General features: G+C 36.1%; 2 protein-coding genes across 2 annotated transcripts; both read left to right on the forward strand.

Moving 5' to 3' along the window:
• The first annotated feature begins 485 nt into the window (after positions 1-485).
• Positions 486-10,521, forward strand: LOC122604273. Its single transcript, XM_043777161.1, has 7 exons — positions 486-704; positions 824-922; positions 1,729-2,822; positions 4,837-5,044; positions 6,191-6,307; positions 7,152-7,256; positions 8,427-10,521. Exons 1-7 carry the CDS (start codon positions 686-688, stop codon positions 9,755-9,757), a joined length of 2,973 nt encoding a protein of 990 aa, XP_043633096.1. The 5' UTR covers positions 486-685; the 3' UTR covers positions 9,758-10,521.
• A 5,035-nt stretch (positions 10,522-15,556) lies between these two features.
• On the forward strand, positions 15,557-17,767 carry LOC122604505. Its single transcript, XM_043777392.1, has one exon. It carries the CDS (start codon positions 15,557-15,559, stop codon positions 17,765-17,767), a length of 2,211 nt encoding a protein of 736 aa, XP_043633327.1.
• The last annotated feature ends 447 nt before the right edge of the window (positions 17,768-18,214 follow it).

The following is an 18,214-nucleotide window of genomic DNA, read 5'->3' on the forward strand; positions in this document are numbered from 1 at the left end:
TAGTTTATAATTTTTTTGTTTTGTCTATGACTTTTATTCTAATAATACAATTATCTTTTCATGCAAGATTTTCAAAAACGCACAATCAAAAGTGCTTCAACACTTTTGGATATAAAGACTTAATCAATATAAGTATTACTCTTATTCAAGTTTTCGAAATTAAAAATAGATTGTTGCAATGTTGCGTAACTAATGCACGTAAAGTCAATAACATTTTATTTGGGTTACCCAAAACCCGATAAAAAACTCGAACCCGAACAACCCAAATTTTATTCGGTTTGGGTTACGGGTGAATTTATAATTTTTCGAAAACTGAATAACCCGAACCAAATAATCTGAAACCCATTTAACCCGACCCATCAACACCGCTACCTGGGCTCACATTGTCTAAGGGCACATCAATCTTAGTGTTCATGTACACGACGTTAATTATGAAATTAAGTAACAAACGTGACTGAAGGTAAAAAACCCACCTGCCAAAAACCCTCTTTCCTCTCCGGAGTGAAACCTCACCAGCTCCGCAAAACCCCCACCCCCACCGCCCCAGATTCATCTCATCACATTTTCATAACCAAAACCACTACAATTATTAATCATTATAATAATGCACACTCAAATTCCATTTCACATCAACATTTTTATTTTATTTATTTAATTAATAATTATATTATACTGGCAGACAATAATGAATCCCTCAATTACAGGTATAAATGTATTAACATATCATCATTTAGCTCTTTTTATAATACACACACAAGAAGTGTGAGATTATGTGTTTTACTGATTAATTAAATGTTGTTAATTTTTTTTTTTTATTATGAAGATTCGTTGTATTCGGGTTACCCGGAGGTGATCGAGGGGTGTTTGAAACACGGTATCATGAAATGCATTGCGTTTAATCGCCGCGGAACTTTTCTCGCAGGTAATCATCCGGCTCCGCGGTTTTGTTATATCTATATGTGTTTATATAAGCCTTTTGTATGGTTGCATGTGTAAATTCTACTTTGTAAATACATTTAAAAGTTGGCCCTTGTATAATGTGGTTGTTTTTCAGGTATTATTGTTGTTATAAAGTATTGTATGTATTAAGTAAAAAATGTCCTATTGTATGTATTAAAATTTTAAACATTGCATTTTATGTATCTGACCTTATAGGCTTAGTGTAATTTGATGATGTGGCACTTTTTATGATGACATGGCAGCGTATATGGTTGACACGTCGTAAAAATTATGTGACTTTATGAATTAAGATACCGAGTTTTTTGAATTAACTATGATACATACAATAGCCAAAGGTGTAAATTTCCATGAGATTAAAGTTCGTTAGTTTATTGAATAATTTGCCCTATTATTATAATACAAGATTAGTCGTATAACAATATGCTGAGAAGAATTCACATTCGGCTTAAAATAAAATAATTTTTGGATCGAAATAGATTGATCAGAACATATGGAATGAAATGAAAATACACATTAGAATATGGTTTCTATATGTATAAAATTTTGCCAATAGAATGTATTAGTTGGTAAGGTATAATGAAGGTGAAAAGGAAGGGTATATATTCATTTGCTACATTTTGTAAAAAGCGAAAACCCCCCCATAACTCAAGTGAGGATTTTATTGACGAAATGATTCTTTTGGTATCTTCTGTTTGTTTATTTATGTTAATTCTAGGTTGTTTGATTTTCTCTTTATATATAAAGATATTTTTCATTTTGACTTTCCAGCTGGATGCTCTGATGGCAGTTGTGTTATATGGGACTTCATGACCAGAGGAATTGCTAAAGAACTTAGGGATGATGACTGTGACGCTGCAATTATCAATGTTTGCTGGTCAAGAAGTGGTCATCACATACTCGTTTCCGCTGATGACAAGTCTTTGACTCTTTGGAATGTTATAAAGGGCGAAAAAGTCTTTCAAACAATACTGCAACAAACCCCTCTACATGCCAGCCTGCATCCTGGTGGCCGTGGTCTCTCACCGCCATCTCTTTGCCTAGTTTCTCCTTTCTCTTCTGCTCCTTTGATACTTAATTTCCATACCAAAACCACAACTTTACTTCCAACATTACTTTCTGATAGTGGCACAGGACTTGCCATGCCATCATGCAACAATTTTTCAGATGGATCCACTCATTACACACCTACTGCAGCATGCTTTAATAAGTATGGAGATCTAGTATATTTGGGAAATTCCATAGGGGAAATACTCATAATCGATCACAAAACAAATAAAGTTTGTGGCATTTTTCCTATCCCGGGTGGTGCAGTGATAAAGAATATAACATTCAGCAGGAATGGCCAGTACCTTCTTACAAATTCTGGTGATCGCACAAGTAGGATATACAAAAACCTTTTGCCCTTAAAAGATTCACATAAAATCTTTGGAGTAAATGAAACCAATGACACTGTTAGTGAAATTGAAAAGCTAAAGGCTGTTGGATTGAAGTGTTTATCGCTTTTTCAGGAATTTCAAGATTCTATCACAAAAATGCATTGGAAAGCAGTGTGTTTTAGTGGCAATAGTGAGTTCGTTGTTGGTGCCTGTGCTAGTAAAGGGGAACATAAATTGTACATATGGGATAAGTCTGGGCTTCTTGTGCAAATTCTTGAAGGTCCAAAGGCAGCTATAGTGGATTTGGCTTGGCACCCTGTCCGTCCTATTGTTGTTTCTGTGTCAGTAATGGGCTTAGCTTACGTTTGGGCCAAAGACTACACGGAGAGTTGGAGTGCTTTTGCTCCAGATTTTAAGCAACTTGAAGAAAATGAAGAGTATGTGGAACAAGAGGACGAGTTTGATTTGATGCCTGAAAATAAAAAGGTGAAGTGCATTGCTAAACAGCTTCTGTTTTCTGTTATCACATGTAAAGGGGACAAGTGGACCTAATATGGTGTTTAGCAAATCGGTGGTAAAATGGATGGGTTGGGTAACAGGTCAAATTGGGGTTGCGTTAAACGATCGATTTTTGGTACCGTCTCAAAGGGGTTGTGCTGACCAAAAACATTGCCTAAAATACAATACCCAATCCTGTCAAAGGTGGGGGTATGGGTGAGGTAAGACGTAGTCAGTCATACCGCCACCTGAGGCTAGACACTGCTTCCAGAAAGACCCCCAGTTAACGTGTGAGGCAATTTGTGTGTGCACACATGTGTGTGCGTATGTTTGTGTGTGTGTGGATATAAGAATGCAAGTAGTCTCAGACTTTAAGAAAGAGAAATCAAGCATGCATATGGCTATATAACAGGTGTATAAGCATAAGAAACATAGTAAGCATAATGATATTATGTGTAAGGTATTTAAGGATAACGATATGTATATATAAGAGTAAGATGTTCAGTTCATATATAATGTTTAGTGTATCAAATATGATCGCAGCAACTATATAATTATACTACCTATATATTGTTTTGAATGAAATCGTTTAGGAGGGTATGTTTAAAAAATTACAATTTGGGGGATTTTAGACTCTTCATCTAAGCTATTTCTCGTTTGAATTGTTGGAGATAAAACATAACCCTAGTCTAAGTTAAGGGGACAAATTGCCATGTCCAGTTTTCAGAAAGTCATAAATAGTTAGCAACTATATACAGTATCAAGAATCAATTTTTGATGCTTTAAGGGTTTACAAAGAAGAAACATCCAATATTTGATATCTATGAAGTTGAGCTTTCATACGGCCATACGGGTATAGCACAGTGTCTGGTTTCCATTTAACCTCTAAATCTTGAAAGTGTTGGTCTTTTTTTTTTCCTTATATTTTGTCAAATAGTAATGACACCTTTGTATACATAACAAAAATTGGCTGTTGAACTATGCAAAGTACTTGTTGTATGTACTGAAAAAACAAATTCTATTGTATGTTGTGAACTTTTGTAAGGACCTTTTGTCCTTATTAAATGATCCGAAAGTGTATGTTTAATGATGTGGCACTGGTTTTAATTACATGGAATTTCTTCTTTTTTTGACCTGAAGCCTTTTTTTATATTTAATCCTCATATCAAAGTAAAAGAAACTTACTCCGTGGCACCAAAAATAGCGTATCTAATCTCATCTATCATGATATATATTTTTGAACGGCTCATCTATCATAATATTGGAAGAGTCTTTGGCATTATGTAAATAAGATAGAAAACAGTTGGGTATTGTTGCACTTAAAAAGATGCAAGACAGATTGGTTGGGATGGGATCAAACCCATATGCTTAATTTTTTTATTTAAATCAATGCAACACGTAGCATTAGGGGGGGGGGGGGGGGGGGGGGGCTCCTAGGAGTGTTTCCATTTTACTTGCATCTGTGTAATTGGGAATTCTATCATATTATTTCTTTAACTTGAAGAAGTTTGTATGAGTTGCTTTTTGTTCTTTTCATGGGATTTTTAAATATATACTGTTAAAAAAGAAAGAAAAAGCAATTGGGGTATTTATCAAGAAGAAGAAAAAGGAAAAATAGGATGGAAATATGAAAAAATGAAGGGCCATTAATATTTTTTTACTGGAAAAGACTGTATCACCGAAAAATATGATGTTACTGGAGAAATTGAAGACATGTGATTAGTTTTGACATGGCAGGTGATGTGACATCCATGTCAACAAAATAAAATTTAAAAATAAAGCTCTAATCAGATACCCATTGTTCAGGTCACCGTCACATGCTAAAGGTGGTTTTGAAAGCTAAGTACATATGATAGAAGTCTTTTTCTTGAGTACATACAATAGGATTATTTAAAAGCTCAATGCATTTAACACAAATTTTGTCCTACAAAAAATCTTAAAACATGTAGGATTTACTAAATGAGGCTTGTGTTCATAATATTAATGGTATTCACGAGTGCAGGTGAAAGAATCAGCCCTATATGAAGATGAAGTTGATATTACAACAGTGGAGAAGGACTCCCTATTTAGTGATTCAGATATATCCGATGATGAATTATACTTCTTGCAATCAGAGCCTTGCCTTGATTTTCCTGTCCTCCCAGTTTCACAAGAAGGGACAAGAGTGAATGGTCAGGAGATGACGAACCATGATTCAAATCAAGTTGAAGGTAAGTATTAGATGTAGCAGAATTGACATGTCGGGTAAAGGGACAAAGCAGGGTTAGGGAAAATTGGGTGATCTTATGGTTCTTCTAGGGGCAGTTTGACCCGAAGTTTTTTTTCTGTCCAAAAGTACAAACATGTTTTTTTTTGGTTTTCGTGTTGTCTGAACTTTGGCCGACAAATCTACAAGCTCCGAGTCCATCGTCAAGCAAATACAAATCTGGTTAAAGCTCTCCCAGTGGGAGAGTGGTAGGACCACCTAGGAGTTGCTTTTTTATTTACTTATTTTTTACGGGCCAGGGTTTGAACCTTTGACCTCTACTTTCCCAACTTTTAACTTTGAGACCATCTCCAACGGGTGACTTGCCCACCAAAGTGAAAAATCTTTCACACCAGGCTTCAGTGTGCCCTCATTGGAATACTGGCACAAAAGCCGGCGTGAAAGGTCAAGGCTTAGTTTTCGGTTTGCAATGGTTTTTTTTTGTTTCTGTTTCTGTTTTTTTGTATAAAACGCGATATTAATTAAAAAGTGGTGTTATAAAACTGAGGTTTTAAACTGAAGGGTTGGAAGCGTTCATTGTGAAATCTGACAGCCTGACATGGCAGTTTAATACTGAGAAATGGTTTAAAACTGGGTTTTGGGTGGGGATGGTTTGATAACGAACTTCCCAACCCTTGGGGGTTAAGATGTAAATGTTTGATACATAACAAGTTTGTCGTATTTGGTTACACATATTATATTGTTTCAATAACAATTCATTTTTTCAGCAAAAGGATTTTGGTCATATGCATAAAAAATCAGCGCATTTTACCCGCTTCTCTTTAAGCTAAATAAAATACCACCCTTTTGAGTTTTGACCTATTTCGCTATTAGAGACAAGAATTGAGTTGGGTAGACCATTTAGAAGTAAGTGGGTTGAAATTGCCGCATCTAGTATATTTTCTTCAGCTGTATGTTGTAGATCAATATCATCAACTACCAAGTATTTGCATTAATCGTTGACATTGTTTGTTTTTAATATGTCTAGAGCACGTTTAACATTCATTTATAGTTTACGATTTATTTGTCCTTGGTCTTATCATATCTGAACAACATTTGTAATTTGTTCAAAATGTGATAGAATATTCAATTTTATCAATGAATGATGCAGCTCTAGAGAATTCCGGGGCTGAAGACACAGGGAGAACACGAGTGAAAAGATGGAAGCCATCACAGAAGTTGTTGGAACTGCAGGCTTTCGAGATTACACAGAATACAAAAGCATCAGGTAATTCTTTATAGTTCAGAAGTAATATTCGTCTATCTTCTGATGAATTTGATGATTAGTTTGGATGAAATGCTCTAATTCTGTTTTAATATTGAATAAGAGTTTGCCATTATGATTTGGTAGTTGGTGGTCTTGGAATATGATATAGAAGTAATATTATCAGTTATATTCTTGATGACAACAAATATGCAAGAAGGATTAGCTGAATGAATGTTTGTATTTGTCTAAGTATATGAACAGATCAACATACTCACCTATCAAAATGTACATTGGAGCTAACTTACAAGCCGTAGAAAGTAGGACAAATATAGGTTCTGAACTACGATATTAAGGCCATTCTTTTCCCCCATTTTATCAGGTCTAGTTGATTCACAAATTTCCAAATTTTGATTCTAAATCTGGTACATTTCGATCTTCATATGTCCAGGGTGTCTGAGAAATCTCATCGGTTCTTAAATGTACTTAGCACATGTTAGTAGTTAAATTAGATCTATCTCCTGGTTAACAAACCTCAAAGGGCTATTAGTTTGAAAGAAATGAATAGCCTAGTAATTATATAGGCCTTAATAATTTGCATCCAGTGTCTGTAATAAGCTACGCTTCACGGTGAAGGCCTTAATGATTTGCATCCAGTGTCTGTAATAAGCTACGCTTCATGGTGAAGTGCTTTATTAGTCGTTTGACACGTATCGACAGTAAAATTTATATAGCACATTGGAATTTCATTTATAGGTATTAAGATCTGCGTGTTCTTATTCTTATTATATCTGAACAACCATTTTTGATTTTGCTTGAAATGCGTAGAGAGTTCATTTTTTCTAATGATGATGTGATGCAACTCTAGAGAATGCCCGGGGTGAAGACACAGGTAGAACACATGTGAAAAGAAGTCGAAAATCAAAGAAGTTGTTGGAACTACAGGAGGCTACACAGAATACAAAAGCATCAGGTATGATTTTATAGTTAAAGTAGTATTCATCTAGTTTCTGATGATTGATGATTGGGTTAGATGAGTTATTCAACTTTATTTTGAATACCGACTACGAGTATCCCAGGTTGACTTAGTAGTTGATGGTGTTGGGATACTGTATAGAAGTAATAAGTATTGGTTATTATGTTTGATGATAACAAGAGTGAGAGGGTTAGTTAAATGAGAAGTATCTTTATATTTACAGATGTCTAAATATATAAACAGATCCACATAGTCATCTAATTATGTACATGAGAACTGACCCCCAAGCCATAGATAACGGGTAAATGGATGAGGTTTCTGTTCAGGTTGCATGAGTAGGGCAAGTTTTTTTTGACTTTTTCCTATTCAGGTTGCATGGGGAGGGCGAGTCTTTTGATTCAGATGAACTTTGACCTAACTTGGTATCCCCGTGACCTTCCTGAACTCTTTCCCTGGCTACCCCAAGATGTTTATCTAGGATCTCTAAACCTGAGACCTCTTGTGACAACATCAATACACCTGACCACTAGGCCGTTCTTGTGGTGTTTCTACTAGCCATAGAAAGTAGAAGAAATATTGATTTGGCTTGCAATAATTGCAGAGTTCATTTGGCTTTTCATCATTCATCATGGAAATTGTCTTTAATTGCATGGAATCTATAGAAAACCACTGACAATTATTTCTATATTTATAAATTGTTCTTCATGAAGAGTGCTTAAAATCTTTTGCATAAACACTCATAGTTTAGGGTCTCTCATTAAGTTAAATTATGTCTTATTTTCTTATTACGGGATACAGTTCAATTTGAACAAGAAACATGGGATATATTGGACGGCCTGGAATGATTTTAAATTCTAGGAAGTTGTCTCTATAGTTGTGTAGTTGTTCCATTACTAGCTACCATTAACATACAGAGCATTACTGTTCACAAATGAGATTAATTTAGTAATATAATAATATAATATGACACTAATGTATTTTATATGGTACAATGGTACATCACAACTAACAGGGTCATATCTCTCTAGCAATCCAGTTGTAAAAGACTAGAGTACTGAAACACTTAAAAGTTTTTAACACTTGGATATTGTTCTAAAAGTTTCATTGTTGTATGTTTTTTATTCCAAGTCAATGATGTAATTGTGTTTCAACTTTTTAATTGCCCAGAGTGTGCTGTTCAGAGTTTTCCAACTCTAGATGGTGATGAGTCCATGAGAGAATTAAATGAAGTTAAACCCCCAAACAAAGGAAAGTTATATTCTGACGTTTGGAATTCGTTCAAAAAAGTGAAGAAATCAAATGGGCAAATTGTCGCGGTTTGTAAGCATTGTAGTATAGTTCTTAGTGGAGACGGCGGAACTAGTCATTTGCGGTACCATATAAAGAAAAAACATGCAGAGCATGTTGTTTCTGTAGATTGCAGCAATGTGGAGGGTGTTTCAACTCCAGATGTTGTTGAGTGCATGACAGGATTTGAGGAAGTTAATCCTTCAGTTCAAGGAAAGTTCAAATCTATAATTTGGAATCATTTCAAAAAAATTAGGAAATCGAACAACAGAATTGTTGCCGTGTGTAACCATTGTAGTAAGAAAGTTGTTGCTGGAGATGTTAGAAATAGAAATATGAAGAACCATCTTCGGAAAAAACATGCAGGACTCGTTTCTGCAAATGGTAGCAATATGGAGATTGTTCCAATTCCAAATGATGGCGAGCCCATTACAGGAGTTGAGGAAGCTAATCCTTCGACTCAAGGAATGTTAACATCTATGGTCTGGAATCATTTCGAAAGAGTCAAGAAATCTGACAGCAAAATTGTTGCGGTCTGTAACCATTGTAGTTTAAACCTTGTTGCTGGAGATGCTGGAACTAGTAGTTTGAGGAACCATCTCAAGAGAAAACACGCTGAACTTATTGTTTCTGCAGATTGTAGCAATAGTGAGAATGTTGTAACACCATATGGTGATGAGCCCATTGCAGGAAATAAGAAAGTTAAGCGTTCGAAGCAAGGAATGTTAAAATCTATGGTCTGGAATCATTTCAAAAGAGTCACTAAATCAAACAACAGATCGGTTGCTGTTTGTAATCATTGTAGTATAAACTTTAGTGGAGATAAGGGAACTACGCATCTGAGGTACCACCTAGAGAAAAAACATGCAGAACTCATTGTTTCTGCTGACTGTAGCAATATGGAGATTCTTCCAACTTCAAATGGTGATGTGGCACATGGTGAAGTCATTATTTCTACAGACGGTAATCATATGGAGTGTAATTCAACTGAAAGTGATGAGTCCACAGAATATGAGGAAGTTAATATCCCGAATCGAAGAAAGATAACATCCGTGGTTTGGAAGTATTTTAAAAAAGTAAAGAAGCGAAATGGCGATAAAGTATTTGCCGTTTGTAACTTTTGCAATGCACACTTTGCTTCTGGAGGTGCAGGAACTAATCATCTGAGGAACCATCTCAAAAGAAAACATATAGAGCTGTCTGTTTCTTGAGGAGTCGATCTATGTGGTACATTTGTAGAAAATAAATGCTATCATGCATCCAATTTTGGAGAAAATAGGTAAGGGTGTGCTGGCTTGTAGCAGCAATAGCATCAGGCAAATCTTTTAAGTTGGAAACTAGTTACTCAGCTTTTTGCTGATGAGATTAATGATTAGATTAGATAAAATGTTTCAGAGTTGGATATTGGTAAGAGTGTCTTAGTTGTCAAACGCTCTGAATGCTCACCGTCTCAGCAGTGACCTCCGAATTTCCTTCATTCAGCAGCAAACAAATCGCTCTAGTGACTTGTTAGTTGGCATGGTAGGTTTAATTGCATCAAAGTAAATATTGTTTGGTTATTACTATTGTGATACAATAGTATGAACGACGTATTAGTTTTACATGGAAGTTTTTCCTGAATTCGAAAAATGAAGAGTTCCAACTGGCCGTCTGAAAATATCAACAGCCCGACTCAATGTCATGAATCGTCAAGTGACCACACCATTGACGAGTCGTGCTCATGCCAGACAACACATCATAGTATATAGTTTAAGGGACCAAGTCAAGCAACCCATGGAAAATGGGTACCGTATAAAGAATACGTTTCTTTAAAATCTTAATTTATAATTAGATGTTAATCCTGATTTTGTTACTTTCATATTATACTTTATTGTAACAGCTATTAAACTATGTTGTCCAACCATTGGTCAAATATGTCTAAGTGATACAAAGCTGTCGTTATATACAATTAAACCGGCAAATAAACCTTATAAAATATTTAATGGCCTTTCAAGATGTGGATTTTACTTCGACATATCCATGTCTGTATCCAACAAGCTTTCAACAAGTTCTTGGATATATCTAGATATAGATTTGAACCTCCTATAAAAGAAGTGTATCCTCAGTTTCTTCTTTACATTTCATAAGATTATTATATACGAGTATCACATTACACATTATTTCACTTGAAAACTTTGTACATGGGCTCTGCATATCAACATTGTGATGATATTTTATCCCCTGTGGTTAATGAATTGTTGTTTTTAGAACCACAACCACTCAACTAGTATGTGTAAACCTCACATCGGAAAAACTGGCATGGACTCCTTACTAGGTTATTTTTTTCTGATTCGTGATTTGGAATTAGAGAATGTGTTTAGCAAACCAATGGTGTGGATTGGGATCTACATTGCATTAGCATCATTATTTTGCATCCTTGCCATGGGAGCCGATTTATTGCATGGTTTCCGAAATGGAAAATTTTGGTTTCCGTGCAACTATTTCACGCTCAATGCTGCTTCTATCACAATGATAGCCATCGCCATGAAACTGCCTGTGGATCTAAGTAGTCTGTATGAGAGATTCTTGGACCAAGCAACCAAGTTAGGAAGCCTGGCCTTCATGTGCACGATGATGGCTAACTTAATGCCTTCTTGGACCAAGCAACCAAGACACTTCTCGAAATGTCACAGGTTTGGCTATTCTCGTTATCACTGTTATTGTAAATTTTTGCATTCAAATTAGCACTGGTGCTATAAATGATCCAGATTTATTTAATGACCCAATGTACATCCATGTCATGAATTATATGGTACCCAATGTACATCCATGTCATGAATTAGCACTATGGCTATTAATAATGTTGATTTCTTCTACTATAACCATTCCTGCTTGTAAGGAAGTTTTAGAAATCAAGTACCAGGCTACTACGAAAAGAACTTTAAATGGTCAAGATAACTTAGCGTCTACAGTTGAGAAACTAAACCTATATTTGAGAAGATATTGGGCTATGGCGGAAAGTGGCAGCCCTCAATTTGTGATGGCCAATAATCCATTACCAATTACTTCTAACATTATCTGTGTATTAAGTTTAATTTTATACATAGTTTTGATGATATTTACCGTTCAAGCAGTACCTGGTGTTTCTAGCAGCATGAAGGAATCAGATTATAAGTGGTCAATGTATGTCATTTTTATAATACAATCCATCGGAGTTGTGGTGGGTAGTATCACTCCAATATTTAGATGTTTTACGATAATGAACTTCAAATTGTTTCACTAAACAGAATAAGAACCAACTCATGGTCTTCAAAGTAGATAAGTACTGGACTGAAAAGCTGTTTGAGTGGAAAGAAAGTCACATACGTTCTTTATCTAGTCGGTCTAGATCAAGATCAAGAACTCTTATCATTAATCTCAAAAACCTGTTTCTTAGCATTTGCACTGGGACTCAGAAAATAATTGTTGTATCTAGCAAAATGATGGGACTTATTCCATTAGTGCTTCTGATTTGTGTCATGTATTGTTCATATTGTTGGAAGTCACTGATGAGTGATGTCAAGGTTGTTCGGTCCACCTGATACCCCAAGAATTGATGAAACAGTTGAAGACCTTAGAAATTACATTTTGAAACTTGAAGATGAGATGGAACTTGGTGAATTAAAGAACGCTTAAATGCATTTCAAATTCTATAGATCACTTGATCAAAAAGGCTGATGACAAGAAACAATAAACGAATCTTCTGTTGCTCCTTGAGAAGTATAACGGATTTAGAGTGGAGAATTTTGACGACTATCAAGTTGTACCTCTAACTTCATTTAGACTTGTTAAAAGTTAGAGTTTGCCAGTAGTAACTTTGGCATGCATTGCCATTACTCTCCCTGATCTTTACAAGGACAAAGTTGATAGCTTGTTTGAAGGTGTACACGAAGGTCTTTTGTACACTCACCTCGTTGAAGAAAGCCTCAATAATACATGTGAATATGGAAATATTCGAAAGGCAACTACGACCTTGTGGCATGAGATTGAAGAGAAGTCCATGTGGTTGGAGAACACTTTGGAAACAAGCGCTTAACATCAATAGAGATTCTTCAGTCCTTTACTGCTGAAGAAATTGTCAAGCAAATTGATATCACCAATGGAAAAAGTAATGGAGAACACTCCTAAGAAGTTGATTTTTGCCAATTCGATGTACCGTATCACACAAACAATCTTGTGCAACTACCAAGGCAAAGTGGCCGGGATTTATAAGTGAAGAGGAGTTGTTTGCACTACTATTAGTTAGCATGATTGCAGACATACTGTGTGCTTGCTTTACCAACATACCACGAGTTATAATGATGAAATGCCATGAAAGTGCCATAGAGAAACTGGAAGCTGGTGTTAAGGCTGCTGCTAAGTTGTTTGGTAGCACGAAAGAGGTAGTTAAAAGACTTGACGCTTGGAAAGTGCCAAGTATGGATCCTGATAAGATGGCATTTATCGACGAGTGGCATTTTCATATGAAGCAATCAATTCCTTAATCTTCATCACCTTTTATCAGAGCAAATGTACGTCCTTGAACTTTAGTATCTTATTGTGCATCACTTTGAAAAAATCGGGTTGGCGGGTGAAATGGGTTGATGGGTTGATTTTTGATCAAACCGGTCATATGGGTCGTGGGTTGGTGGGTTGATTACATGTCAAATGGGTCGTGGTTGACGGGTCAAATGGGTTGGTGGGTCGCCTTATTAAAAAAACTTTTTAAGAAAATGGGAATATTAGTTTCGGGTTGGCGGGTCGACCTATCCTAAAGGGTCAACCCGAACCCATCCCGAAAAAAATCAGGTTGACGGGTCGATGGGTTGAGATCTCACAACCCTATCCCGGTTTCTTTCGGTTTGGATCTAGTATTGACAGCTCTAGTTTGTATCTCTTGTAAATTGATTATTCTTTAACTAGTCAACTTTTGCAAAATGAAAGAAACCCAACGGGGAACAAAATAGTGAATTGGTATAATACTATAATTTTTGTTGGTTAATGGTTATAACTTATAAGCTCTAAAAGAAACACTGCATACATAAATTTGGTGAGCCTAAAAAGTACACCTTTTCTGAATTGGTAGTGTTGGATTTAAAATTCGTATGTTTTCTAGTCAGATACTCACATATGTACAAGTTGTAGTTTTAACCAGGCCCAAATATGAATGAAAAATTGGAGGCCTTAAACTGTTGCCTAACCCACTAACCTTGTTGGGCCGGCTCTGCTTGCTACACACTGTATTGGCTATAAACTCCCATCGTTTGTTTAATCAACAAGTTAAACTAAAAACATAGAGACCAAGTCATAATTTACATTGTTGAAAATGTTTGGCCGTTATCGACTCATTGCCCATGCTGACTACGATAGTGATTAATTTGTTCTCCACCTCAACCATTGTTATTGACTCACTGACCATGCCGGCAATCGTTATTGACTTGTTGACCAGGATGACCATTGTTAACGACTATCTCAATCTCGGGCATTATAGATATCATGGGGAGATGTTGTACCCACTAAATAATAATAGTAAAAATTTTTTTATGAAGAAGACGATTGACGAGTGTTGTTCATGACGTGACCACCACCCTATATATCATGCTAGACACATTCACAGTATATACTTCATAGTTTAATAGTTGAAGTCAACCAATAAGTAGGTACCTATTAAAAGTCGTACAAATTGGCCTATCAAATGATAGCAGCATCAAGATAATAAGTCAAAAGATGTGTATTTTGCATATAGGGATTATGGCACCGAAATGTAACCAAGTATGATTCAATGGTTATGTAATGTAGTGACCTTTCAAATTGGCTATTGGATGTAAGTACCTTTCATTTTTGTTCTTTTAATGTATTCTACCAGGTAATATCCTATTTGTAACCGGTAATGCCACGTTGGACGGTAAAAAGAATATGGATTAAGGCACAAGAGTGTAACCAGTGAATGGTTATGTAATGTAGTAACCTATGATAGTGTTAAAATTGATGTAAGAACCTCTCTGTGTTGTTCACTCGATGTATCCTATTGGGTTAATCCGACGACTTTATACTCTAGTCATCTTCTCCGGCTAATTTCCGGCACTATCTTCGGTAACAACAGATTTTTCCGGAGAACAAATATGAAACTGTAACTTAATGTCTAACTTCAATCCCGAACACAAATCAACACTAGATATAGATAGATGCATATATACATTTATTGATTTCAGAACATGATTCAATAATAATCATACTTAAACCCTAATCCCCAAATCGAATTGTGTTATGATCACCCCATCATCGTTAACCATAAAGATCCGACCATCCTATCCCCACCACAATCAAGATCCAGCAACTTTGGTTCACAATGAGGTAAGGGGGGGGGGGTTTGACAGAGAATGATGTCGGTGGTTGTCTGGGTGGCGGCTGACATTTGTTTATTTTATTGGTGGCAATCAGCGGTGACACGTGTCCAGATGTGGAGACGGTGGAGAGATGGCCGCACCTCCTGAATGGAAGAAAAAATGAAAACAAGACCACCCACTACAACCTCGTCAGAGTCTAAGACCATCCACCATCCATTTCGTCGGAGTTCATAACCCACAACCGTAACCATGACCGTACAGCAGGTCAACCGGTACATGAAAAGTACAAAAATGAGAGGTTCTTACATCAGATAGCCAATTTTAAAAATCACTGCATAACATAACCATTCAGTCATAGTTGGTTACACTCTAGTGCCATAATCCCAAAGTAAAACTAACATTGTTACCGGCTACCGGTACAACAGGTCAACCGATACATTAAAAGAACAAAATTGAAAGGTACTTACATCAGATAGCCAATTTGAAAGGTCACTACATTACATAACCATTGAGTCATAGTTGGTTACACTCTCGTGCCATAATCCCTTACATATATATAGAGTTAAACCTGTTTATACAAGAGGTATGATTAGTTTCTTTCTACACATTTCATAGAGAAAATATATATCAAAATACATATTACTTCAATCACAAACTTTGCACTACATGGAGATTGAGAGCCCTTCAAATAATACATATCTAAATTGCGCCGAAATTATATTCACTAATTTATTGTTTGATAAAATTGAGAATGGGATTAGCAAACCCATGGTGTGGATTGGGATCTACATTGCGTTAGCATCGTTATTTTGCATCCTTGCCATGGGAGCTGATTTATTGCATGGTTTCCGAAATAGAAAATTTTGGTTTCCATGTAAGTATTTCACGCTCAATGCTGCTTCTATCACGATGATAGCCATCGCCATGAAACTGCCTGGGGATCTAACAAGTTTGTTTGAGAGGTCCTTGGACCAAGCAACCAAGTTAGGAAGCATGGCCTTCTTGTGCACGATGATGGCTAACTTAATGCCATCTTTGGCATCTATGGATAACGATACACTGCTGGCAAGTGTCATAGGTTTGGCTATACTCGTAATCACTGTGATGGTAAATATCTGCATTCAAATTAATACTGGTGTTATAAATGGTCCATATGCTCTTGATGAGCTACCATATAGTGACGATGTCCTGAATTATATGGTACCCGGCTATCTGGCTATATCACTCTGGTTATTGATAATGTTAATTTCCTCCGCTATAACAATTCCTGCTTGTAAGGAAGTTTTAGAAATAAAATACCAAGCTACTATGAAAAGAACTTCAAATGGTCAAGATAGCTTAGCATCCACAGTTGAGAAACTAAACCAATATTTGAGAAGATACTGGGTTATGGCAGAAACTGGTAGCCCTCAATTTGTGATGGCCAGTAACCCATTGTCTATTAGTTCTGGCATAATATGTGTATTTAGTTTAATCTTGCACATAATTATGATGATTCTCACCATTCAAGCTGAAAATAGTTATTCTAGCCACGGAAAGGAATCATATTATAAGTGGTCAATGTATTTCATTGCTCTAACTCAGTCCATTGGAGTTGTAATGGGTAGTATCGCACCGATATTTAGATGTTTTACAATAATGAACTTCAAATTGTCTTTTAAAAAGAACAAGAACCAATTCAAGGTCTTCAAGGTAGAGAAGTACTGGATTCAAAAGCTGGGGGAGTGGAAAGAAAGTCATGTACGTTCTTTATCAAGTCGTTCTAAGTCGAGAACTCTTGCCCTTAATCTGAAAAATCTGTTTCTAGGCATCTGCATGGGGACTCAGAAGATAACTGTTGTATTAATCAAAATGATGGGGCTCATTCCAGTAGTGCTTCTGATTTGTCTCATTTATTGTTCATATCGGTGGAAGTCTCTGGCGTCAAGGTTGTTCGTTCCACCTGATATCCCAAGAATAGATGAAAGAAAAGAAGACCTTAGGAATTACATTTTACAACTTGAAGATGAGATGGAGCTTGGTGAAAAAACGCTCAAACGCATTTCAAATTCTATAGATCACTTGATCAAAAAGGCCGAGAAGAAGCAACCGAAGAATCTTTTGAGGCTTCTTGAGAAGTATAATGGATTTAGAGGTGTGGAGAACTTTGACAACGATCAAGTTCTACCTCTAACTTCCTTTAAACTTGTTAATAGTTGGAGTTTGCCAATAGTAACTTTGGCATGCATTGCCATTTCTCTTCATGATATTGACGAGGTTGATAGCTTGTTCAAAAGTGTACGTGAAGGTCTTTTGTACACTGATCTCGTGGAAGAAAGCCTCAATAATAATCGTGAATATGGAAATATCCGAAAGGCAACTATGTCCTTGTGGCACGAGGTGGAGCAGAAGTCTATATGGTTGGAGAACACTTTGGAAAAAAGTGCTTATAGAGGGAAAACATCAATAGAGATTCTTCAGTGGTTTGCCGGTAAGGCAGAAGAAATTGTCAAGCAAATTGATACTACCAATGAAGAAGTAATGGAGAACAATCCGAAGAAGTTGATTCTTGCCAATTCAATGTACCGTATTACACGAACGATCTTGCTTAACTACCAAGGCCAACCTACAAATGAAGAGTTGTTTGCACTATTATCTAGCATGATTGCAGACATGCTGTGTGCTTGCTTCACCAACATACCACGAGTCATAATGATGAAATGCCACGGAAGTGCCATAGAGAAACGGGAAGCTAGTGTTAAGGCTGCTGCTAAGTTATTTGGTAGCACGAAAGAGGTACTAAAAAGACTTGACGCTTGGCAATTGCCAAATATGGATCCTGATAAGATTGCATTTATCGACGAGTGGCATTTTCATATGAAGCATTCGATCCCTTAATCTTCGTTGCCTTTCATACGAGAAAGTGTATGTCCTTGAGCTTTAGTATCTCATTGTGCATGAACTTTTTGTTATGCAAAATTATTTTTTAACAAGTCAAGTTTTGCAAAATGAAAAAAAAAAAAAAAAACCAACTGACAACAAATACTGAATTTTATCTTGCAACACACTGTATTGGCTATAACTCCCATCTGTTTCAGTCCGTAGGTTAGAATGTTATATTTATAGATCTGTATAGTTGTGTTTTTGAAATCCCAATAACACTCTTTCATTGTGGTTTGTATCATTGATAATTCTGGTTGTTTGCTTTGTAAAAAAGATTCATCTATAAGACTTAGGCTAATTGATTTTTAGATTTTAGTAAAATAGATTTGGTAAAAGTATATATATATAATTGGATTTTTGAATGACGTGGACTGATATCTTTGTAGTTGGCCGAATTAAATG

The sequence above is a fragment of the Erigeron canadensis genome, chromosome 6, assembly GCF_010389155.1.
Source record: "Erigeron canadensis isolate Cc75 chromosome 6, C_canadensis_v1, whole genome shotgun sequence".
Taxonomy (NCBI): Eukaryota; Viridiplantae; Streptophyta; class Magnoliopsida; order Asterales; family Asteraceae; genus Erigeron; species Erigeron canadensis.